Consider the following 14,132-nt stretch of genomic DNA (forward strand, 5'->3'; position numbering starts at 1 on the left):
TAATTAATTCCTCAGGGCATAAGCAAGCAGCTGTAACACTGAACATGCCAATGTCCAAATGTAACATCCACCAACTACTTGCCAGCTCAGTCATGCCTCTAGACGAATGCTTAACGCTTCCTTTCTCCCTTCCGCCACCACCCCACGCCCCCCCCCCCCCTTTCTTCCAAGGCTGTAGCTCCTTCCCTACTTGGTGTGGAAAAGAGAACAGGGCATTTAGAAGCCTATTTAGGAGGAATGCAGATAAGTGGCAACTACTTCTGCACAGCATGTCTCTGGATTATCTCACATGTGCTAAACATTTGAGTACTCCCCCTACAATGGCAGGGGGTAACAAACAGCTCATTAATAGTTCCAAGCAAGGACACATGCTCTTAAGTCAGTGGTATCTCAACTAAGAGTTGCAAGTGGTGGTTATTTTTGGTGATCTAATGTGTGGGGGGGGAAAAGTAATTTCCTTTTGTTTCTTCTTTTGTTATTATTGACAGCTATGATGACTCACATCGGATTTTAAAACAACTGCTTAACATGAGACAAGCATTCAAAACTTACCGGGCAGTTCCCCTATACTACTGACACGTGGACTCCTGCTTTATTTTCCCAGTTTCAAGTTCTTAACATTTTCAAAGTTTTCTCTCTATATTCAAGAACTTTAAGTGCTTTGTGGTTGCACTTAAATGAAAAATCAAAGTCATTTATATTAGTATAATCTAGGATTTGAAGCTTTTAGAAAAATGGTAATCTTTTAGATTTAAGGTATGATCTGCAATCACAGAACTTGCTTTTCACCTGGTCAGGTCTCACACATCACTGACAGCACTCATTCATTAAGCCCAGGACTCAGACCTCTTCCCACAGTGTCCCTGACCAAGATGCTCTGCTCAACCAGCCACGCCATCAATGTGGAGTTACAAATCTGGAAAGTGGGCAAAGGGCTGCACTGCAGCTAGCACCTCTTACCAGGAGGTTCCTCCGCTTACAAGAACTTGCTGGAAAGCACATCTCCTCTATACCTCTCATTTTGTATCACATAAAATGTGACAAGTAAAAAAAAAAAAGCTAGCATACAGGAGGCAGCTTCAGGTTAACCAAGGCAATCAGCTCTCTCTCCAAGAATCATTATTCTCTTATCCTAAAATACTGAGAGAAATATGTTGCCTGTCATTTTTATTTTAAGGGTTAAAGAACATTCTGTTATCCTTCAGAAGACATTATGCTTCTAAGAATAAATGTCATGACAAGACTATGAATAAGCAAGCAGTGCACATAGAAGAATCACAGCAATTCTGTACAAGACCACAGCCTCCCCATGCTCTTCAGTGAGTGGGAGCAGTGAAAGCTTGCTAAACAAAGTAAATGGCAGCATACAACAGAAGCATGCATAAGGTATACTTATAAATAATTGAACTTAGAGCTGTTAGAATAAACAACAGCACATTTCCTATGCAGTATCACTGTGCCTTTTTTTTTTAATATGGTACACGTTTGTTTCCTTCCTAATGGACAGAATTATCTGGGTCACATGCAGCAGTTCTGCAATTTAAGAGGAATATGCCACTCTTAAAAATCAAACAGGAAATGTAAACTAGGAGATGTGGCTTTAAGAACTCAGAAATGCTTTTGAACTAAGTCATCTTAGAGTCATCAATTTCAAAGTAAATAAAGCTTAGCTGCAACCTGAGTTAACTCAGTTCAAGGTCACCACTTTTGGAGCAGGGAACAGAAAAGGATCTCCTAGGTCATCAGGCCTACTCCCATGCTTTTGCAGGCAACTGTGTCATACAATCTTATGCAAGAACATTTCACATTCCAGTTTAGAACTGGTAAGGCTTCCTGCTTCCAGTGCTCTTCCTGGGAGTCTGCTCCAGAACTTCTTCCTCTTATGGTTTGAATGCTGTTTCTCATTTGCAACCTAATGCATGAACAGCTACAGTTAAATTGATCTGTACCGACACAATTTTTCTCTTTAAGCAGCTCTTCTTCCCTGCACTCATCCCATACACTCATTTTTAGAAGGTGATTGAAATGGGTCTTCATTTTGCAACCCTATGAACAAGCATTTCCAAAGCAACTGGTCTGCACATTCCCACCCATTTCATTAAAATTTGGCAAATAGCAGAAAAACCTTGACAGCCCGAAGTCTAAATTCTGCTTAACGCCACAAGACTACAGCTGATTTGCCCAACAGCTGAAAAGCAAAGTTTAAAAGATAAATTGGCTTTTTTGGTCCATTCTAATTCTGGCCTCTATATTAAAACCAGTTATTTGGTCAGTGTTAGTTCAGATAGTGATTTGATGTCTACAGGGACCTCCCTGCAAAGAAATAGGCTGGAATACTTCATATCAGCCACTGGTTATAACTTATACACGCAGGGCTGGGGCAGGGGGGAGGGGGTGTGAAAGGTGGCTCCTTCTGGAGCCATCAACCTTCTGCTCTACTACAGACACGGGGTTTGGAAAACAGCCGTCCAGAGGGTTGTTTGGCACAGAACAGACAGAAGAGTAACTTGACATGCAGTGCATCACCAGTTCCGTCCAGATAACTGTTATGAGCAGCCTTAAAGTCAAAAACCTTTCTTCTCATGACACTAGATTTTTTTAAATACACTAACTGAGCTCTGACTTCCTCCAGAGTCTGCCATGACTACTCTCTCTTTTTTGTATTCCATGGCTGAGATCATGGTAACAGTAGCTGTGGCCCACATAGCATTCATGTCTGCTAAAGAAACACATGCCTTTGTGCCACACCCATATGCCCAAGCAGCTCACATGAACACTTTAAAACTTCAGACAGGAAAATAAAGATTTCTATGGTATTTTAAATAAAATCCCATATTCATCTGTGCAGGAGACATAAGGCACAGCATCTGAGAGCAGCAGAAGCTGAGATTACAAGAAGCCTGATGTACATCCTATACAAGGGAGCACACTGGGCACAGCTCTCAGGCCACCAATTCAAGGGAAAGCTGTAAAGAAATTAACAGCATAATGCAGCCTGGAGCATCCAGGACACTTAACTGAGACTCGTACAGGAATCTGGGCAGGGAGCACATAATTAGGATTTATTTACAGTTAAGGGGTAAATAATTCAATTACATCAGATTTACCTTTTTACCTTTAGACAATCTGCAATGACCACACCTAGCCAAGAGGAAGGTGGTTTTATACTTCAGCTGGATGAAACAAAAGATTCATAGGGTTCAAGCTGTTGTGAGACTACTTGTAAGAGCCATGCAGCTGGGGTGCTGCCATTTGTACCACACTTTGCTCTCTGTACACCTCTGATATGGGGCCACTTGCATCTCTGCAGAACAATTGCTGTAAATAAACAGACCCAAATTCCAGAAGCCCTAATTATGTATAACAATGAATCCATTCAGCTGACTGCAAGATTGTGGGACACAAACACTACATTGCATTTACTACAGTGAATGGCATTCTATAAATACAATCAATTAGATCATCTAAACAACATCCAGAATCTTCTCTTGCATGATTTTGTATAACAAAGACTACAAAGACTGTCTTCACCTCCATCCCACACTCTCAGATGGTGAAGTAGTAAATAAGAGGAAGTTGCATTAAGTAGAAATACTAATTAGAGATTCAATACTGTCACAAAGTTCAAATCCAGATTACAAACGTCTCACAAAAATGAGGGTAGAGAGCAGATTCTGATACACCCCTGACACATAAACCAGAAACTTTAATGCTACAGGTCACCTTATGCCATCCCAGACATATCCTGAGATTCCTAGTAGCGTAAGGCAAAGGAATTGCACAGGCATTGTGACAACAAACATTAATATTTTATTATTAACCTCTGCTAGCACTAGCAGTTTTGAAGCTCTGCACAAGCACTCAGTAAGCAACAGCTAACACTTTTCAAGGTATAAATGACATTCCTATTTCATACAGAGATGGGAGATTTGGGTCTCTGTTCTATGTAACATCTGAAATCAGCTAAGCTAGCACATCATAACAAGGTGCATATATCAGTCTTACAGATTGCTTTTTATATTTTCAGAATAAGCAAAGCCAGTTTCAGAGTTGGTCTCATTTACACACAACTGCAGTGACCTTCAAGGAACCACATAAAGCTAAGTCTAGCCAATGCATATGGGGATCCAGGCATAAAGTACTTCCAACACACTTTTGACAAGCCTAAGGATGCAAGTTGAAATTAGATGGTCATTTTCCTTAGCCTTTGCTGACCTGGAAGCATTGCTACACTACAAAAATTACCAGGAAACTGATTAATCTACCTGAAATCAGGCACAAAAAGGTTCCAGCAAAACTCAGAAAGCTGGTTACTGTTACACATCCAAGGCCAGACAGCAAACCCATGACTGCCAGAGAGCTCAGGCTGGAGTGCTGGCTTGATAGCCTTGTTGGACTGTGCTGCCCCTAAGGTCACCTACACACTGTAACAAGAAAACAGTGACTGCTCCTCTACTGAAAAAGCTCTGAGAAAACCAAACTGCTGGAATAACCAACAATCTGACATTCAAATCATCTCTATAAATAGCAGAAAATTACATCCTCATCTTCACTTCCCTCTGACTCCTCCAGCCTCAGGTGACCAAACTTGCATATTATTGAGAACTCCACATCCATTCTCATCACTTTCATTTTAGCAACTTCCTCAGAATCAGCATTCAGGAATTGCTTTCAATCCCTCCTTCCCATAAAAATAGTCAGGAGAAATATCCAGTCACTAGGGAAAGGAGTGCCAGCCCATTTCCCTTAATGAGAACACAAACCCACGTAATGACTACCTTGGTATCTCCTATCTTTTCAAGCAGCATATCCAAATGAAAGAAGCAACCTGAACATCAGTGTACCCAATTATCAGTGTCATAGCATACACCAGTGCCATGTAAAGCCCTGGAAGTTCAGCTCACAGCAGCTCTAGGAGGGCTACCTATGACTAACTGTGACTAAAAAAAGCATACCGATGTCCTTACCTTGGTTCAGGCTTTTCAGTTAATGGTGCCATTTTCTTGGACCCTTGATTTCACTTCGTAAGAGGCACAAAAGAGTTAAAGAAACCAGTTATTTGGATGCTGAGGTGTAACAAGAAATTTGTGGAGGCATCTCTCTGGCACCCTTAAATACTTTGCTCCTCCCACTGCTGTGCTTTAATTAGCCAGCTGGCTCTTAGTCACCCCATCCTGTCACTAGGCTTGCTCACTGTCAGCCACCCCCACCCAGCCTGCCTGTCACTACCCTACCACTGTCATCATGAAAGACACTGACTCTTCTTGCAGCTCTGGAGGTAGGGAATGAAAAGAGAGTAAATTTGGAGTTGACACTCTATGGTAGCACAGGCATGCAATGCCCTTCAGAAGGGAAAGGACAGGCAGACCTTGAAGATACAATAAAATACAGGGAAAACACTTGAAAAAGCACTTTGTTTTGTTTTCAGACCAGGCAGCATCTGCTCATAGAAGGAGTATTTTCATTAGCACTAGACATGGCAGATCCTATTTCAATGGGTAGGAGCTGAAAGGGCAGCTAAAGTTTCTGCACTTGGCAGCTGAGATTTGTAGCAGAAATATTTGACATGACACAAAGAGAAACTAACTGCTTGAATTGCTATTACATATTACATGCCTGCTCTATGGGCATCATAACAGGCATCAAAGGAGCTTTTAAGCCACAAGCTCTACTAGGGTATCCCTAGAGTGGAATGGCGCTACCACAGTGCAATCTGGTTTCCCTTTAGATAGCCTAAGGCTTGCACTGCTATGAAGATGGTGCCAGCTTTTAGAAGAGTGAGGGTATATTCATATATCCCCGGGCCCAGGCAGCTTCTTGGTAAGCAAGGTGAGTAGCAGCATAGGACCATGCTTCCTTCCACAGTGACTGTCTGTGAAACGAACCACTGGCGCCAAGACTTCTTGAAATCAGACCTTGGTGGTTGGATCATGCAAGACCAAGTGATAGTTTAATGGTGGAAATAATATGAAGTAGACCCTCAAGTGTCTTGGTACTGTCCTTTGTCACCAGACTACAGCAACCAGTGCGCCAAACGTTGCTGGCTTTCATGAACAACACTCCACAGTGTCTCTGTCTGCAGCCTGTCTCTGAATTTTTATTCCTCAAATATGCATGTGCAGGCATTGATAAGCTGCCAAACTCACAGACTGGGAAAATGTACTGAAAATTATTCGAAGGCAAGCAGGTCAGCACTGAAACAAGACTTAGAATGCAACACAGATGGCAAGAGCTGCTGATTGCAGAAGGGCATAGAGCAAAGGCTACTTGTGGGTCAATGTTTACTTTAGCTTCAGATTCTTTCAATGAAGTGTTGGCGAAGGACACAGAACAAAGGTTTCCAAATACCTACACACATAAACCCATACTGATGCAATGTGAAATGCTGACAGGTTTTGTCAGCAACACAAGCTCTCCTTTTTCCTCCCCAATACACCTTTTTAGCATCCCAGTACTTGCTTCCCACCAGTTGAAGCATTTAATTGTTAGCCAATATGGGCACAATTCTGACTTGGTTTATAGGCTGAGGGGCCAGAAGAGGTTGGAAAACACTGCTCTCTCTCACTTCATTTATGACCAATCCCATACCTCAGTGTGAACATGCTGCTGGCAGTTCTAATCAGAGGAAACAAAGGGCTCCTGAGCCCACATTTACTACTACACCACAAATGACTAACACTGGGGAGCTTGTACCTGGAGTTTTGTTTTCATTCACTGAAGCAGGTATTCAGAGGCTATTTGCAAAATTCAGGTCTGGATATAGGTTAAGATTCCAGCCCCTTTGAAAATCAGGTGTGTTTGGGTGGAGGAGGAAGAGGATTATTTCCGACATATCAACAGTCAGAATAAAGAATGGGGAAACAGTATGTTTTGAACAGTCAGACCCTACTGTCCCTTCTGCAACCCCCCTCCAGCCCCCCGCCCCCACCCCAAACAAGCCAACACACATTGTGTCCAACAACAAAGCAGGAAAGCTAACAAAAAAGCCTACAACATTGTTCAGAGTAAGATGTGCAGTCATCACCAGTGCCAATTACTTGAAATGTACCTGTTTATACAACAGTACACAACAGGAGACCTCCCTCACCACCTGAAAATAACCTCCTTGATCTCTTCAAGTCTCTTGCGGAGCCTGGGCCACACAAGAGTGTGTCAGTTGTAAGCCCTGCTTGCTGTGTAGCAGGGGTTTATAAACAAGCCTCTGATAGTTTGTCTTCAGGTAATAAAAATGACTGTGATTAAAATGTCGAAAGAGTAGAAACTATACTGTAAAAATAACATCTAGTGATCAAAAGAATGGCACCTGGGGAGAGGCAAAGTAGGGAACAATCCAGGGGCTGGCTCAAGACCAAACTTAGATAGAAAAGTTCAGCTCAAGGACTGGGGTCTGAAACATTCTAGTCTTTGCAGGAACCAGCTTAGAGAACCTTCAATGAATGCGGCATAATGGAAAGAATTTCTGCTACAGACAAGTACTAGACTAGAAAACTAAATTTTCAGAGAATTTGCTGTGCCACTTGGGTAAATGTAGAACCTGGCAGCAAGTTTTGCATGGCTGCATGGCCATATAGCTTGGTTGTTTCCAAAGTCAACCCTGAGTGCAGGATAAACAGCCTTATGAAGGGTTGCTGCTTTACCATCAACCTGCTGTAACAGTGTACTACACATTGCAATTTTCCTGGCACTTACTGCTGCACATCCACTGCTGTGGCTTTCCGTCCATAATACCTATGTCTTTGCAAAAAGACATCACACCTAGCAAAAGGGCCAAAATAAATTGTGCAACAAAAGAAGTCTTTGGTATAACGGGCAGATGCCAGTTCTAGGAGGTTCTGGATCACTGCTGTAGCAGCCCCTGGACAAGGCTACACTCATCAAGTCTGTTTTGCTACCAAAGTCATAAGGAAATCCTTTCACTAGAGGGAGTGGGTTGTTCCAGTTATAAGCTACCCTGAAAAGTTTGCTGTACAATCCACAGAGTGTTTATGTTTTGATAAATGTCACAAAGCCATTCAAGTTCTTTTATGTCACCCAGTATGCCATGGGGCTAGGCCTCCCAGCCACCAGAAGAGGTCAAAGAAGTGCTGTGACATGCAATCTTAAAAAAAAAAAAAAGAGGTACTTTTGATAAATCTAGAAGACGGTAAGCAAAAGTGATTGAGCTTACTTGATTTTGCCAATGGAGGAGGAAGGCAAGCAAACTTACATCATGGTCATTCAGTTTCCTCCAAGTTCTAGGGCTTGAATTGCAAAACATCACTCAGCCAGAGTAACACACTGCTGCTAGGGTTCCACCCAGTACCATGAATGAGCACAAACTCATTCACCCACACCCTCACCCTGCTGGGCTGGAGCTTCTGCTTTGTTACAGAACAGCCACCCAGATTCTGGTTAGTACAGTTTTACAGCACCCTCCTTGTTATCAGAGATGAGCCCTAGCTTGTCCCAGAGCTCCCAACATCCAGATCCCCTTGGATGCCTCAGACCTGTGCCTGAGCTCTGCAGCTCAGTCCTCCCAGCTGAAAGCTACAGGAACCAGTGTCACCGCAGAAAGACGTACTGCTGCCAGCAGCCCCTACAACTGTCAGGCACCTTAGTGCAACTGCATAAGGACTCAGGGAGCACTTAACAGCTGAATGTGCATGGCATAAATGTGTTCAGGCTGTCACCAGAGACAGAGAAAAATGCCTTGTAAAGATGTACACAGCCTTTTAAGAGCTCTAGATAAGGAACTTGATCTGCCAGTATTAGTAAGTCTTTAGGGCAGAAGTAGTTAAAGGCTACCAAGAAGTCCTTGCAATAATAATATATGTATTAATCCAATGAAAGCACATTACCTGTTAAGTGTACAGAGAACACAGCATGGACTACAAGACAAACTGCTAGAAAATTTTCTCAAATGGCTGAGAAAAGCAAATAGGTAATTTGGCTTCCTGGCTGAAGACTGAAGAACTGTCCTAGTGTCCCTTCTGTCTGTTGGAGACAAGAGATGCTGTAGGCTAGTGATCTCTCATTTAAAAAAGAAAAAAATACTACCTGGTAGGATTACAGTTAACTGGGATTTAGGATCTACAGCATCTTAAGGGAGTCTTCTGCGAGAGGCATAGCTCCTGCTGCTGTCTTCTACTGAATAAAGAATTTGGCAGTGGCTAGAACGCACTGCCTCACACCAGCACAAACTGAGAGTGATCTTCTGTTTAGCAGTCACCTGAGTAGCAGTTTCTCCCAGCTGCTGACCTATTTAAACTCCCATGCATAAAAGAAAGTATAACCTTGCTCATCTGTCTTGAACAGTTGCTGACCCAGGACCAAGCAATGTAGTAGAATTCAGGATGTGCTAAATACAACACTACAGGGGAAAAAATTAGGGCTCAGCTATGCTTATCCAAGTCCTAAGGAAATTGCCACTACAGTATGCAATCAAGAAAACATGCACCCTCACCTGCATGTATCTCCAGCACTTTGTACCCTGTACTACCATCTACACTCAGGCAAAATGGAAGCAAAAACTTACATGCATGATTTATGGCATATGTGCCAAACTGGGGTGTAAGACACAAAGATTATTCTCAGTGATACTGGATTGTGTGAGACAGGTGAACCCAGGCTCTTCCGTTCCTCTGCTACAGAAGACCATCAACAACAGTTCAAGTGCATAACAAGTTTAGTTTAGGCCAGAGCCATCATAACTGATCCAACCAGCAGCACCTTATTCAATGAAAGGCATCACTGACTGGGAAGGTAGCAGAATGCAGCCCAACCAATATTATAAACTTTTGTAATGGCACAAGCTGTTTACCAGTGCTCTTAAACCTTTGTGCTATAGAGCTTAAATTAACCTTAAGGTACAGCCAGGACAAAATCATCTCTTGTATGATGCACAAGGAAGCTGGTTTTTGTAGAATTCTCTTATTCAAAATACTCAGATACTTAGCATAATCTCTGGGCCAAGTACCCAAGCTTACTATCGCTTCTAATTACAATGATTTGGTAGACTGTCAAGGGTAAAAATGAGGGGTGGGAGTGCAGTGAAGAAGGGAACTAGTAGAAACAGCAAAGAAAATTCAGGTTGTGCGCTCTCTTCATCTCAGTATTTTTCTGCGATGCTTTTCCCTAATTGCTAAAGACAACTGAATATCAAATGAGGCTATCCACAGTTCATTCTGTGTTCTCCAGGAACAGAACGACAGAGCTAAAAGAAGCAACATGCCTTCCAGCAGCCAAGCCCAGGCTATCATGGAAATTAAGTCCCAGCAGTTCTGCCATGCTGTGTGCATCATTAATAACTAGAGATCCAGCCTAAAAAAAACAGGCTGAGCATAAATGTGGATTTGCCTCTAACTTGGCCAGCTGGCTGGAATTATTTAACCAGTTACATTTGTAACTATGAAAGCTAATGAGAGAGTAATCATATCTCACATTTCACAGCTGAAAGTCATTGCCTTTGGGAGTTAATGAGAGTTTAAGTTCCCCCTTCTCATTGATTACTCTCCCTCAAACTGTGGCTGCCACCGAGTTTCCTCACTGACTAAGTCTGTCCTCTAATGGCAACACTTTGGTATAGGTGTATTGAGAGGAAATGTGCTTGAACCTCTTAAAGGATATGAAGACAAACGCTGATCTTCCGTCCCCTTTCACCACACCAACATTCCTTGTCAGAGCAAAGAAACAGCAAGTGGGTGACTAAGTAACGGTAATGACTGCTGGTCAGTGCACTGCTGAGCTCTGATTAGGTTCTTCTTGGCTTCTAAGCAGATTTTAAAAAAACCCACAGAAAGAAAAACAAACACCAAAAATACCCCCAACATAGGCCAGCTAGAGAGGCTGACATCCATACCAGCCTCAGTCAAGATGTTCCTGGGTCATTGTCTCTATCCAGAAAGCCCATCACTACAGGGACTTGGAATGAAGTAAAAAAAGACATTGCCCCTCAGGCCATGAGCTGTTCTCATGACCCTTTATGTCAGAAGTTCCTTAGGCAAAAAAACACAGCTCAACAGGCCTTGGGGAATATCCACCTCTGGAGGCCTGGGGGCGCTGAAGTGCTCACATCACACACTAACTGCCCCATACTGAACAGGCAGGAGCTATGAATCTATGAGCAGATTGGGAAGACATTAAGGAAAACATTAGAAACACACTGTCCCTTCCAGCATCTCTGCCTCATCAACTCTCCATCTGTTCCCAAAAGTTCAATGGAAAAAATGAAAATTTCATCTTCCTGCTTTCTATAAACTCCCTCTCACTGTTACTGCTCTAGTTTCTGGTACCGTGCTGCACCATTTAAACTTCTTATAGTCTAAAATAGGCAGAGCTGGTATAGAGCTGGTGTGATGAGCTGACTGGAGACAAAATGACATTCTGGGCAATGCCCTCCTCTAGAAGACATCCTGCTCTGTCTCCAGGGAATTAGCTAATGGAGGACTCACTGTACCTTACAGCAGCCTGAGTAATCTTCAGAATTCACTTGAAGCAGTGAATTCAGGAACTAATAAGGCAACAGCTATTGACCAGAAGGCCCTGGGAAATGTGGCCATCAGTGAGAACAGCAGCTCCTTAGCAGTTTCCGCAACAGCTCTCTACATGCACTAGGAGCAGATACCTCCTTTGCAGGAAAAACAATTAGAGAGGCCTTGGACCTACTTGGCAGTGTTCTCCCACACTTTGCCTCCCTCACCTGTGACAGCAAAAGAAATAGTCAAGATTTCTCCCCTGTGTTTTCATAGCCTTACTTTGTTTGCTGGTACACTGGCTAGATATCCCCCTGCAAATCCATGCCTTTGGTCCAGCTTGTCAAGCCCAGAACTGTTTTGTCGCCATAAGTGCCAGATGCCTGGACTAAAGATCTGCAGTGAATAGCTGATCTGCAGCATGAATTGCAGGTCATATTAAAAACCAACACAATGCCTTAATTATATCTTTAAAACCAACAAATGCAAAAATCGTATGGTATACAAACACTTTCATGCATTCCCATAAACAAATAATGGAAAAGAGTCATCGAACTACAGAATGGCATATATCTTCCCTCATATAAAAAGGTAATGTAAGAAGAGCCATTTAAAGCTCCACCTAACCTGGAATGGGGACTAGTACCATATTCCCATCTAAAGCAGGCAAACTAAGGAGAAGGAGCTTTCCTCCCTTTTGCAGGCAAAGCACAGGATCATAAAATGGTGTGAAATGGCCCAAGTGGTTTTACCAGTTCAACAGCAGGATTAATGTGATTTTGCTTATAAGGCAGCAGGACAACATAAAATGTGGCTTGATACATCCCAAAAGTTTCTCCAGCTTCCTCTCCAACAACTTGGACTTGCGTTCCTCAGAGAGGACTAATTCACAAAAAATACAGCACAGTCATGCTAACAACAGCCTCTGCATGTTTAGCGTGCAAGAGACTGATGCAGCCTTACTGGAAGGGCTCTGTATTGGCAAAGGAGAGAGATATAAGCAAACCCTGAGAATCACTATGTCAGTATGGATGCAAGAGTGGCTTGGAGACAAAGATCAGGTAGAGTGTTATATGGAAAAGGCATTAAGATGATCATACAGAGCTGAAATTTGAGACCACTAGAACATCCAGGCAGGGAAAGGGAAGGGGAAAGACAGGAGAGACTGCTCCCCTGATGCTTTCAGCCTTTTTAGAAACAAAGAGAGAAGTAGTCCAATAGAGTTGTATTTGCTATTTCTGGGATGGCAGTGATTCAGTCTTCTGTAACTGCTGCTTTGACCTTTGCTGTCCTGATCACAAACAGGCTCCATTTCACAGTTGTCCTAATGGGGAAAAAATGGTCCCAAGAGCTTGACATGTGAGCCTCAGACTTGATTGTGTCTAAGACTTCTGTTTCAATGCAGAGTTCTCAAAGGCTGAAGCACTTCTGCCTTAGGCAAGTAAGAATATCAAACTTTACCTAAGAACTGTCAAGCTTCTTTCCACCAGGACTTAATCTTAGACCATACTGTACCAAAACCCCCACACCAACTTTAAAGAAAGCAAATCAGCTTCACTAGTATTTGTAGCTGTCGTGTCTGTAGCTATCCTAAATCTAGTCCAGTAACCCCTTGAGGATCTGATCTTATGTCATCAACTCCATATTTCCCCTTCAAATCCCAATCCCACTCCAACAGCTGCAGTCTGCTCTAAACCTACACCAAGTCACACACCCTGACATCCACTCAAACCTAACCCAATGACCTCTTACAGAGGAGGCAATGAATCCAGCTCACTATTGCCATACAGACAAGCACCAGTACTAAACCTGCATTTATAGCCTATTCAAGACCAACTGCTAAACTTTGGTCCTTATCCTAAAGCCTAACCAGTTCAAAAATCCCACGACCTCCATATGCTTCTGACCTAGACTAAGGCACAAAATATTTTTCTGGCAGCAGCACCAAAATAAACAGAAAAGGCTGTCATAAATGCAAATAATAAACAAGGAACACATCTGATGGTGACAAACGTAAATTTAAACCTTGTTGGAACTACTATGTTTCATCTAATGCACTCATGATTTGCCAGAAAAATAGCACTTGGAGCTTGATCTTCTCTCATGAACTGGAGCTTTCGACTGGCTCATCTACCAAAAAAGCCCCTATATTACACTGGTGCTCTTCCCACAAATAGCTTTTGCTACACCATCCAGGTAGGCTGCTATTAGGAAGACAAACTCCTTCACTGCATGTGATAGAGACAGATGGGATTTTAGTGCCCCAACTCAGGATGAGGTCTCACAGTGACATGCTCCTTCCCCACCCCTTCAGAGTACTCACACCAGCCAGCTGGCTGAACTCTTTTAGGCCCGGCTTAGGAGGACAGGATCCTCTGACAGCAACTTCCACTCTGTCTTCTCTTCACATGCAACTGCTGTGTAACAGTACATACCTACAAAAGTCAAAGAGGAAGAAAATGCTATTAGTGCCACTAGTCCTGCTGTCCAACACAACTATCAAGAGGACTGTACCAAAGCAATCAGCCATTGACAGAAATAATGTTACTTTTAGATAAAGCAATTCCCTCTCCTCACCATGCAGGAAGTTGGGATAAACAGCAGCCTGACCAGATCTGTATCCTAGCATCCCCTATGTGAGAACTGGTATTTATGGTTGTCTCCTGGGAAAGCTGAAACCAC

General features: G+C 42.8%; 2 protein-coding genes across 30 annotated transcripts in view; one reads left to right on the top strand and one right to left on the bottom strand.

The window, feature by feature from the left end:
* Nucleotides 1–5,102, bottom strand: part of SORBS1 (sorbin and SH3 domain containing 1) — a 78,054-nt gene extending 72,952 nt beyond the window's left edge. For 9 of the 29 annotated variants that reach the window (XM_061459396.1, XM_061459394.1, XM_061459395.1 and 6 more), the window contains exon 1: nucleotides 4,968–5,101. In XM_061459396.1, coding sequence (XP_061315380.1) covers nucleotides 4,968–4,999 — 32 coding nt within the window. In that variant the 5' untranslated portion in view covers nucleotides 5,000–5,101. Of the gene's footprint in view, nucleotides 1–4,967 lie in introns of all 29 variants that reach the window. The other 20 variants (XM_061459411.1, XM_061459402.1, XM_061459414.1 and 17 more) reach the window with 6 other exon arrangements.
* The window catches only part of HELLS (helicase, lymphoid specific), a 324,719-nt gene that overhangs the window by 150,134 nt on the left and 160,453 nt on the right, over nucleotides 1–14,132 (top strand). The window lies entirely within an intron of this gene.

This window comes from Pezoporus flaviventris, unplaced genomic scaffold (genome assembly GCF_033815535.1).
Source record: "Pezoporus flaviventris isolate CSIRO_AGI_PZ_B2104156 unplaced genomic scaffold, CSIRO_AGI_Pfla_v1 ptg000029l, whole genome shotgun sequence".
In the NCBI taxonomy this organism is placed as follows: Eukaryota; Metazoa; Chordata; class Aves; order Psittaciformes; family Psittacidae; genus Pezoporus; species Pezoporus flaviventris.